This window comes from Aristolochia californica, unplaced genomic scaffold (assembly GCF_029961685.1).
Source record: "Aristolochia californica isolate CCGP_79_NKW_82.1479 unplaced genomic scaffold, dmAriCali1.0.hap1 SCAF_14, whole genome shotgun sequence".
NCBI classification, from domain to species: Eukaryota; Viridiplantae; Streptophyta; class Magnoliopsida; order Piperales; family Aristolochiaceae; genus Aristolochia; species Aristolochia californica.
In genome coordinates, this window is record NW_027181815.1 from 8,872,750 (window position 1) to 8,884,967 (window position 12,218).

The 12,218-nt window shown below is 37.0% G+C and overlaps 1 protein-coding gene across 1 annotated transcript; it reads left to right on the forward strand.

Moving 5' to 3' along the window:
• Window positions 1-5,302: 5,302 nt before the first annotated feature.
• LOC137950343 (BTB/POZ domain-containing protein At2g13690-like) lies at window positions 5,303-11,260 on the forward strand. Its single transcript, XM_068796750.1, has 2 exons — window positions 5,303-6,396; window positions 9,902-11,260. Exons 1-2 carry the CDS (start codon window positions 5,710-5,712, stop codon window positions 10,841-10,843), a joined length of 1,629 nt encoding a protein of 542 aa, XP_068652851.1. The 5' UTR covers window positions 5,303-5,709; the 3' UTR covers window positions 10,844-11,260.
• Window positions 11,261-12,218: the final 958 nt, after the last annotated feature.

Below are 12,218 nucleotides of genomic sequence, written 5' to 3' on the forward strand. Positions count from 1 at the left end.
AATTGTACATGTTTAGATTTCAAAATCTTGATTTGATACTTTGAAAGATAATAAAAAGAAGTAAATTAATTAAAGAATATGTATAACCACGCAGTTACACGCGCGAGAGGAGGATCAATTAACTACCTAAAAAGGAGCTGTCAGTACATCTCCGAGACCACCGGTGAGAGGGTGCCTGAGATATCCGACATGGCAGTTCCATTGATCTTCATCCGACTCCACCTCCATCGCCGCCGCGGCCTCAGCTCTTGCAGTCACCACAGGCTGCAGGCCCTGTCGTACATGCAAAACAATTATCTTCAGTTCATTCTTCCACATTTTATCTATCTAATTTTGCTTCTGCAATAGAAAGATGTTGAGAAATTTTTTTGCCAGTAACTCTATCTCTTTGAAGTACCTAAGAAACTAATTTTTGAAAAGAAATCTAATCCTTCGAACTGATTAAATCGTTACTTGAGCTCCATAAGAAGTCATATGTATTTTCATCTTTAGATTAGAAATCAAATTTGAAGCTAGAGAGAGGAAGAAAGCGAAAAAGAAAAATGAAAAGGAGGCTCGCACCTCCGTGAAGATCTTCAATGCTTCTTCTATAGTATTCGTGTTCATTACATACTGTGCCGCCTCCTTCAAGTCAACCAAACACATAAATCGAAAAATCAAGACAGACAAATAACACCAAAAACAAACGCAAAGATCACTCCAGATAAAGTTGCAGAATAATAACGAAAGCATTCTACCATGCAGCAAAAAAGAAAAACAAGATGATCCAGAAGCTTATTAAGCCTCTCTTACCCTAGCGTACTCAATTTGATCAAAAAGCAGAGTCCGAGGCTCGCTCTCGATCGACGATTTTCTCTCAATTCTCGGAGCCGATTTTTCATGTCTTCCATTGCTAATCCTTAGGGTTTTTTTTTTTTTCCAAACTTCGAAAAACCAGAAAACTCCGACAGAACGAGCGGAAGCGACGTCTCTGGAACATAGATGAAACTCGACACGCACCATTTCCCGATATTTATAAGCCGATTACCAAACACTCTTCGACACGTGATCCTTATACGTGTGAAACTTTGACTGGGAGGCGGAAACGTGGCTCTTCTCATGGGGATTTCGCCATCTGGGAATCTCATCACCTACGTCTGTCGGCACGTGTAATACGGATTTGTTGGGCCGTCGGGCGGTCCGTGATTGGAGGGAAACGTCGGTTGGTGAGCAGAGTTTGAAATGAGGACCACACGGAGGTGGAGTCAATTGACCCGTGTAGATTATCTGGTCCGGTTCACGGTTGAGTCGTCTCTAGTAACGCAGAATTTTATATGTGGTTATGGCTTGATTGGGGACTCAATTAGTGGGATGTCCAATAGGCATTAAATTATTAGGCAACTTTTATGCCTTCAAAGCTTTGTTTGATCAAGAGATTAGGATAATTGATGATGCTAATCATTCATAGAGATAAGTTGTTGAACCCTTTCAAATTGTAAAGGTATTCTAATTAGAGAATCTAATTTTACAAAGCTAAGGATCACCTTGTGACGTTTACCAAAAGACTTATAAACATTAACATATCTGTCATATAATTATATCAATTAGTGTTGCATGGGAACTTTTTAATTACTTCGATTGTTTAATATTGCGTGTGTTTATCTAAATATTATATCGACTGTTATGCAATGGTCTCCATGCGGTAAAGAACTTTTTTCCATCATAGGACGATACGATAGGACCATCGAATGTTTATTTTTTTTAATTTTCTTTTGTGTTTGATGGTGAATATTTTATTTAATTAAATTATAATGGGAGACTTAGCTCGACCAAGCTATGAAATTAATAATAATTCGTGCATTATACGAACATGGATAATAATTAATTTTAATTATAAATAATTAATAATTAAGATGATAAAGAACGAAAAATATGCGAGCATAACACATGTATTACATTATGCCTCGAATGGATGAGGTGGAGCCACAAATTCAAGTGAACAAGAAGTTGGACTTGGATGTGATTCGGTTGAATTTTTAATATTTTAATGTATTTATAGAGTTGTTGTTGATGATGGTGTCTACGATTGTTGGTAACAATTTAACATTGTAGTCGAGGGTTACTATGAAGACAATGGTCTCGACTATTATGAGAGGAGTGATAGAGATAATAGAGTCATGCTACTTGCATAAATTTTTTGTTTATATGATAAAATGTAAATGGTTTTATATATGTAATAAAATGTATGACATCAAGATGGATGAGTGGTTCACTAGCATCAACATGTATCAAACACGATGCATTGATGACTATTTTGCATTGGCGTATCAACTGGAATAATTTTTCTACATAGATGACATTAACCATGGTGGTCCATGGCATGTTGTACAAAGAGTGGCAAATCAAACTGTGTTTGATGTTTTGGAGCAATAAATATCACCACTAAGAGAAAGGAAGCCTTCCAATAGGACTTATCCTCTAGATGGCTTCACATTGTCCAATATGACAATGAAGAAGTGTCGTTGGTTGGGACCAATGTTCCACTTGAGCTCACGTTAGCACCACTTCATTGGTGAGGAAGATGATCAAGAAGGAAGACTATGAACTAAAAGAAGATGACCCATTTTAGATGTAAGCATAACTTATTGTAATTAATTTTAATAATGTTGGAATATGTTAGTAATTTGTGTTAAGTATTTGACTTTCTGCACCTTGATCGACTAGTCTTTTTGGGTTGTATTGGTTAGGTGTTTACATGGTATCAGAGCAGGTTTTGCACATCCCGCCTTCGAATCCTCGCATGTTTGGCGCGGGGACTTTGCATTTGCATTTGTATTTGACCTAAATAGGGATGGGTGCAATTTGAACTTTTGAAAACCCATCCCTCCCCTTTAACTTGACCTGAAACTCATCCCCACAAACTCATCATGTCTTTAGAAAATCACCCCATCCTCAGGCCATGACTGGTTTTTGCAAGGGCGTATTAAGTTAAGTTCATAAGGTGGGAATGAAAAATAATACATTTTAAATTACAGAAAACCTACCATAATGTTTAATAATCCATGTTTATCATTTTAATTGACCTTTAAGAATAAAACATTAAAATTTTACATTTTTCTTGGTTAAATTGTATATTAGTTTTAAAATACTTATATAAGTAACCCCATGGGCTAGGTTCGAGGTGGGGGATGGGAAAACTCGTCTTTGCTCCATATTTGCATCAGTTTTTTTTTTCTCACCATCCTAACCTTCTAAGGTGAAGGGGAACCAAAATTGGGTTTGGTCAAGTCGATGTTATGATTTTATACATTATTCTTTAAAGGTTTAATTTAACCTTTCATTAATATGTTTACTTGGTCACCTACAACTAAATAATACAACACCCTTACTCATTGTGATCTTACCTATTTATCTAAATAGTTGATAAATATTTGTCTCTCTCTCATGGAGATGATGGTATTGTAGTCTTATGGAGTAAGTGGAGAAAATAGTAAATTAATATTAGCTTGAGATAGCATTGTAATTTTCTAATTTTTCCTTTATTTTTATTTTCCTTCTTATTTTAATTTTTAATTTGGTTATTTCTTAAAAAATCTCTCTCTTTCTTGACTTTGAAGATGACTAGCTGTTTTTCTTTGTTTTCTCTCTCTTGTCTTCTTTTTCTTTTTCTTTTTCTTATTTTTTTTACATTGCAGAACTAGCAACACTAATAGTTATAAAAACCACTTTCATGCTTACTAATTTTTTTTATTTAAGACCCCCTTTTCCAATATTCCGAGCAAGAGAAGAGAGAAAGAAGAAAAAGAAAAGGGGAAGAAAACTCTCAGATAGAGAGAAGAGAAGAAGAGAAGAAAGGTGTGCGTCAAGCAAAGAGAAAGAGATTTACTCAAGAAAGAATTATAGAACTTGATTAATTCCGAATTACAACACCTCTATTTATAGTAGAGGAAGTGATAGAATCCTTATACAATTAACCTTTAAGTCTCTTAATTACATTCCAACTCTAACTCTCTAAGATAAGTTTATCATAAAAAGATAATACAATCTATTAGAAGTCTGATATAACTTGAACTTGAACTCTTTTTAAATCACGTGGACATAAGAGAGGAGGTTGGCTCGTGGTCTTATCTTTGTGGGTCCCACATGATCTTCTAGCTCATATTGATAAGATTACCAACTCGTGGTATCTTTGTGGGTCCCACTTGATCTTCAAATCTTCTAACTTATTCCGACTTGTGCCTCTTATCTCTTAACTCGTGCTAGCTTGGGTGAGGACTCTTCTTGGCATCCCACGTCCTCATGGTGGGTCTCACCAACTCGTGAACCATAGTGGGTCCCACATTGTAACATAAATTATTATAAATAACACATAAATTTTAAAAATATATAACTTTCTTGAAATCGAGAAATTTTTATCCCTTTGCATCTTACCCACTTAGCTGAGCAAATTGCCAATGAGCACACATTCTAAGCGTTAGTAAAATCCAACTAGCATTTCTCTCAAATGATACATTTTTCCTTCTCTCTTCTCACAACATCTCTCTTTTCCAATCTCTTATTGTTTTTTGGACCACTCAAATAATGATAGGCCTATTGTTGTATTTAAACCTACCTCGGTTCTTCTATCGAAAGTCTTCCACTTCTCATCGTATTTCCAATTGTGTCTATTCATTGGGTATCTCCTATCATAACTTTATCTTTTGTGTCCATTCGTTCTTCAACATTTATGATGGAAGGTTACTATGGAAGAAGGGAAGACAGTCATATATGAAAATCAAATATATAAGTTTACTTCTTTGTTACGCACGAAGAAACCCATGGGTTGTAGATGTTATTTTCATAATAAACACAATTTCAATGGCAGTATCACTTAGCTTAAAGCAAAGCAAATAGCTAATGACTACACTAAATATATGGTGTCAATTATGAGGAGACTTTTTGAACGGCCAAGTTTACAAGTTCAGTAGTTGGGTTATGACGATCTTCATAAAGAGGTTTACCTACCCCCAACTTCTTGGATTTGTGGTCGAGGGAGAGTAGGTATTCAAACTTAAAAAGTCTAATATGGACTGAAATAGTCCCCACTAGCTTAGTTTGAAAAATCCAGCAGAAGTGTTCTTCAATTTGGTTTTTTCAAGTGATATGTTTGTATATGGGTGTGATTCTTATGAAAGTATATGTTGACGGTATTATGTGGATAAGAAGTGATTCAGATGGAGTTTAACAAGTAAAACAGGGGTTGTATAAAGAATCTCAAACTAAAGATCTTGGTTTGTTAAGGTATTTGCTTGGGATTGCAGTGTTGCTAATGTAGAATGCGGCTTTTAAGGAGATTTTTCCCCATCTTAGAGTAAACCCATTGAACTCTCTGCCGTCTGCACCCCTTATCAGTTTCTATGATTTCGGAACCCCCGTCAGGGACTCTGTTTTGCAGAAGAGTACAGGCCGGCGACAGCAAACCGGCAGAAAGCGCACGCTTGCAGTAAGGACTAGTAAAAGCCAGGCCTGGCAGCCAGGCTGCCATTTCTCTGGAACAACAAAAGACACTCTTTTCCTTCTCTCTCCTTGCAAATCCCTCTTTTTCTTCTCCCAAACCAACAAAGAGAGCTAAATTTACCCACATTCCAAGAAATGCCGAGAACTTCCAAATCCCCGTTCTGTCCAATGCCCACCATGCCCTTATTTTCTTCCTGTCTTCCCTGAAAGAAACTGCACTAACGGCTTTCTCCGATGGTGAATTCCGGCGACCAGAGGTCCGCCTCCCATCGGAAGAACCCCAGCTTACGTCGTAGGTTGTGCTGTTCTTTCGTAGCCCCGCAAAGTCCTGAATATGTGCCATCCAAGCCATGGAAACGTGATAGCTCTGCAGCCTTCAGCTCCAAGCTGCATAACAGCGGCAGCTCTTTCCCGAATTCTCCTTCTCCGAACCCTAGAATGGGGTTGGGGTTCATTGATCCCCGAAGAATTCTCTCTCCTGGTAGGGTCTCGCCCATAGATTCCGAACCCCCACTGGAAACCCTTCCGGAGATCTCCGCGGATGTTAGTCAAGAGTTGGAACCGGAGGTCGAGCTGAAATTTAAGTCGATACCGCCGGCGAAGGTGGTTGCGTGTTCTGGGTCGTCGTTGGTGGTGCAAATGGAGGCGAATTCTAAGGATTCGTTGGATGTGAGGTTGGATTTGAAGGGGAAGGACGGGGGGAGGTTGGTGTTGGAATTGGAATCGGAAGTCTTACGTAGAAATAGTTCCTACTTGGCGGCGAAGATTGCTGAAACTCGACCGTCACCAAGTTATTTGATCGAGGTTGTAGACGTAGGAGATTTACATGTGTTCAGAGAAACGATAGAGCTCATGTACGAGAAGGATATTGTGAGAAAGCTTATGCAGTTAGGAGTGACTCGCTCAATTGGCATACTTGAGGTAGGACTTCTTTTTTGGCCTTTTTGCTTTTACTTCCTTTACAGTAAAGGATTGCGGGGATACTGTTTCTTGAAGTTGTTTGTTTAATGTCGTAATTTGGGATGAATAGGGAAGAAGAAAAGAGCTGAAATAGATGATCTGTAATGAAGTTTATAAAGTTTCAGAAAAAACTTTATCATAGAGTTGAATTATGTTCAACCAGATCTAGTATGGCTACGTTACGAACCAGAGATTGTCTAAAAAAAGAAGAGTAACGAAATAAATGAAATAAAATAAAATAAGCTTTAGCTGGTTCGGTTGTTTGGCCTTCTAAATGATTGTCAGACATTTGTCACTGGTCAGGTTGCTTTCCTTATTGAAGAACTCATTAAAAAATATAAATTGAAACTTTGTTTTTTGTTTTTTTTATAAAGAAGATGCTTGAGTTCTCGCCACTATTTGGAAACTAGAATAATCTTAAAAAAAAAAGTATAATGCTGTTAAAGTCCATTATCTCATACGGTTATGAGTTCAATCCATTGCACTTCTATTATCTATAATATTTTTGTTTGGACGTTTTCTGGATGGAGTTTTGGGTGCTAATGAGTATTTAAGCTTGAATTGCCTGAACTCCTCTGGTTTGTCTCCAGAACAATGTTTTTGGAACCTGATGGGTAATTCTCCTTTTCTGCGTTTTTTTCTTTCACTCTTCTACATTTTCTTCTCATTTTTTCACTAGAATGTAGTCTGGCAACTTCATTTGCAAGTAATGCTCTTGTACAGTACTCTGTGGTTAATGCTGATTTGTGCATGAGAAATAATAGATTGAGAATCACATTCAACAAAGTAACTATCATAGCATAGTTTCAATCGATTACTGTATGTTTATGTCGTTTTGCAACTTGTCACTCGTTACCTGTGCTCTTATTCCAATCCAGATTTTCACTCGTTTTGCAATTTTTTTATCAGTTTGATTAGGTTGGTGTATATAGCTCAGTTATGCTGTCCGGAAGGGCATGGATTCAAATCCCATTCTTGACAAATCACCTTTTCTTTTTTTCTTCTCCAAAAGAAAAAGAGTTTGTTGTAAGAGCTTTTTTTCTCAGGTAATGTTAGAAGAACTCTTGCATCATGTTATCGTAGAGAACTGACATGTTTTATGGGTCTGCTGGATTTATGTTGGTTTGTTTGCATAGAGTGGTAATTCTGGTTTATATTAATGAGTATGCAAGTATAACAAGTATAGTTTGCCAAATTGTCTATGCATTGGTAATTTTTGGTTGAAAAAATAGCTACATTGTTGGTGCACATTACTGTTCAAATCACCTGATTTCCCGGCCATGATACATCCTAGTACATAAGAAATTTAGACAAAAGGCTCGATATTTTCCAAATTTGTTGCAGCTAACTTAGTTATTCATTTTCTGTGGGTCTAAGAGTCACCTATTATGTTTAGCAGTTGATTTGAAGTCCTTCCAATAATTCAGTATATTTTAACAGGTAAACAGTGTGCAAGTCAATCAATATCTTTGTCATAGAACTGTTGCTAGTCCTTCTTGGGTCTCTTTCATTAAATGATTATCTTAATTTTGAAATGGTTGAAGTAATCACCATTCAGTTTTTATGACAGTATTGCCGTATCTAATGTTAAAACATCAATCTTTCTGAATGAGCATCTTAACTTTGTGGATACTTATTCGGTTAAAGTTTCTCCTTCAATATCAGGTAATTTGGGAAAAATAGACAATTAATTTTTTTTTAAATGGTAAACTTTTAGTTTATTTATTTATTTATTTTTGTTCTTTGAGAAGGATGAGATTTTATTAAAGCACAAACCAAAAAAAAAATTACAACCTAGGCAAACAGGGCCCCAAAACAACAAGGGATTGGAAGGCAACCTCTTATGTGTCAGCCACAGAGTTGGCTGAACGAGGTACATGAAACCAAGCAATATTCATACAAGAGGAAAGATCAAGGATCTCATGGAAAGTCTTCTAATACTTCTATTATTTTTATTATTATTACTATTATTATTATTATTGTCGTTGTTGATCGTAGTGGAAGGTGACGAGGTTGGACTCGATAACAACCTAAAGTTTGCTGAACCCAACATTCTCAATCTTTAGGAAGTCATAATGTTCACTAGAATGCTACTTCATCACATTTACAACAATGCTATTATCCCTTGAAAAAAATGAAAAGAACATAATTGTGGGGATGAGAAAAAGAAATAATTTTTAATAGAAAAATGATTTTTGTTTTAATGGTAAAATTTTGATTAAGAAAGGAGAAGCATAAAAGGGTCCCATGGGAAAAGCACAAAAGCAACAGTGAGGATAACAGCTAAGTCAAAGCTGTTAGATTTAAATACAACGCCTAATTAGAAAATGGTTGCACCTAACCTACACAGAGTTGAGTCTTTATTTCTTATTTCTTGTCTTATTAGTAACTTTATTAGTATTGTTCTTATTATTGTTATGAGCATTGCTAATTATCACTGTACTTCCAAGCGAAATTCTATACTTGCATGGTGTTTCAACATCTGATTGAGTAGATGTCACATCTGAGGAAACTAGAGGCAAATATTAGAAATATAGTAGGGGACGAGGGGGTAAAAATTTCAGCCGAAGTGACACATGAAGATTAGTCAAGAAGCCATAAAATGGTATTCTCACTTGCAAGCTAGATCAGACTTGCTCTTGCATAGGTGGCCTGGCATGCAATGTTTTCTATTTCTAGCCATTTTTTCTTGTATGGATGAAATCATATTCTCACAGACTTCGACCAAGGGACTGTTTAGTTTTAGTCCTTAATTCTTTTCAAAACAGCTGAGTCCTTAATCTCGTAAAAAAGGTAGAGCTGAAAAAAAACATCTCTATCTTGTGCATCTATGTCAGTCGTTACTGATTGAGGGGGTACCATGTGGATCCCAAGTGAGTAGTGTTCACTTGTAGAGCACATTGTGTGGGGGTAGATGGTTTGAACAATCCCATGTTCATCCAGAGGATCAAGGACTACTCATTAGTCAAACTGGTTACACCGCATATCCGATTCTATAAAAGCACCAATCAAATTGTTATTTGTTGTTCAGATATGACTGGAATTTTTTTAAATCACATATCCAGATGTTTTTGTCAAACGTCAGGAGAACATGTGACTTCTCCAAAATGCAGCCAGAATAGTTATTCTGCTCTCCTGATGGAGGATTTTCATGCAATCACATGCACTAGTGTTATGAATTCTTGCATCTAGATATCAAAACAAGTTGATGTACCATCAAATATTTGGTTTATTTTGGACAACTAATTGAGCTGTCAGCACCAGTATCATTTCACCCTTCACCCTATTTCCATGGCTGGGGGCCTTTGAATAGCTTTTCTGCCCTGTGATATTGCTCTGATTGATGTGGTCATAGTGCTTGGCATCAAAAGCATTAGCTGAGGAATATGAATATGAGATGTCAAAGTAGATCTTGCATGTGTTTATTTTTTATGAAGTATTAAAGTTGTCTCCATCTCATTGTCAGGTATCATCAACTATGAAGTTTGAAAAGGGCATTAATTCATGCCTTCACTACCTTGAGGCCGTCCCGTGGACAGAGAGTGAAGAGGAGAAACTGAAAACTCTCTTCACAAAGTGTACATTTGAAAAGCAAAAGTTTCAAGACATGTTAGCCAGGTTATATCCGCAAGAATCAGCAACTCCACCTCCTCTGGCAATCCATCTTGTCCGGTCTGTCACCCTTGGAGCTGACTCCAGAGATACACGAGCACTGAAATCCTTGGTAAAAGGCCTCTTATCCAAAAGCTCAGTCTATCAAAAAGACCATGCAGGCCTCACCAAAGAGGCTATATACAGCACATGCAACTCTTGTATCACTCTGTTGGCTCAGTATTTTCAGGAAGCCTCTAACTTGGCCCCCAAATTGGTGGGAGCAACAAAGGACAGTAGACGGCCCCTGATCGGGCGAATCTCCAAGCAAGTTGAAGACCTTAACTGGTTGTTAGAAATTCTCATTGAGAAGCAAATGGGAGAAGAGTTTGTGGGCTTGTGGGGAAATCAGAAAGAATTAGTGAGGATGCATGAAAAATCTTCTCCGTTGGTGAGATACGAACTGAGCCGGGTATCGGGCCATGTGTTCATCGCCTTGGGGAGAGGTAAACTACAATGCAGAGGGGAGGAGAGGTACAGAGTCCTCCATTCATGGTTTAGTCCCATGTTAGTTGATTTTGGGTGGTTACAGAGGTGTTCCAAGGGTCTGGATGTGAGGGAGCTGGAAGAAGCCATGGGTCAAGCCTTGTTGACTCTTCCATTGAAGCAGCAACAGAGTCTGTTCATGGAATGGTTCGCTTGTTTCTCAAAGAACGGCGCAGAGTGCCCAAATCTGAGCAGAGCCTTTCAAATATGGTGGCGGAGATCATTCTTGAGAAGTACCAAAACTCCCCAGAGTTGTATTGAGCACCATTGATGGTTCTTCCTGCCTGTTTGTTTTATCAACGGGGTTAGCGGCTTTATCAAAGTAGTCTGAAAAGAATGAATAAAAAAAGGCTTCATTTCGTTTACAGGGAGAAGCCGGGAGGAGATTGGTGGTTAATAAATAGTAATTTAAAAAAAAAAAAAAAAAAAAAACCGTGGACGGAGGAATCTTGATACGAGGCGTGAGAGTGAGCTGGAGAATCCAACTGTCAGCCTCTCGAGAAGACGGGATTTCAGACAGCCGTTCCCGTCGAGGAGATAGCACGTGACGTAATGCCACGTAGGCAGGAACAATTATAACGGAGATGCGGGCGTATTGAATCATGGATGGTTATGGCCACTTGCATGAAGTGATATGTATGACATGCTGATATGGTCCCGGTTAGGGTTTTCCCTGTCCTCAGATCCTCACGCGCGCTGTCGTCATTAAAAATGAAAATATAGTCATGGCAGTGAGGAGACGGCTGGACCCTCACGGAGAACCCAATATGAAAACCTGAACCAAGGGCCCGAACCATCCTAGTAATAAAATCGAAACAAAAATTAGATGATGGAGAGGTTTTCCCCCTTCTTTGTCTTAACTAATAACACAAGACCCAATGTGATAAAGCATGATTCAAGTGATAAAACACACAATTAATCCGTTACGAAAAATCATTTGGTGCGAAACGGCTATCTCATCCGTCTGGTCATGATCGGACGACTTAGATAGGCATTGATTGGATGGCTGAGATAACTTCATTTTATCTTTTCTAATTTCAGAGTTGATATTTATTTTAATATTTTATTTTGGGATAAAATAAGATATAATGACATTATTTTAATTACAATGGATTATAGATATCTTTGTCATAGCGGAATTATTTTTTCCTTTGTTAATTATAAAATAAATTTGAACTTATTCAGTGGAGGGGGAGTGGGCAATGTAAGTTTTGTTTGAAGTAAAACTAGATACCACCCAATAATCTCCTATTTAATCTTTAATACCACTAGTGGGAAAGTAAATACAATTTTACTCTATAACTAAAATATATGAATTTAAAGGCAGTATTTTTTAATCTTATTTTAAAAAGTAGAGTTATTATTAACTAAAATTTACTATTAATATATTATAATTAACTTTTCCTTTTTTATGATTATTTTAATTAAGAGTGTGTTTGTCGGAAATCGTATGAAAAAAGTGAAATTAAATATTTTCATATGCCTCAAAAAAAATTGTTGGATAGGGAAAATTTCAACTCCTATACCTCTTGTTCTCCAAAAACCTAAAGAAGCTAAGAAATGAATTTCATATTGATTCATTAGAAAATAATGGTAAAAATAAGTTGGAAATGCACAAAATCAAAGAATAATTATTTGTAAATTTA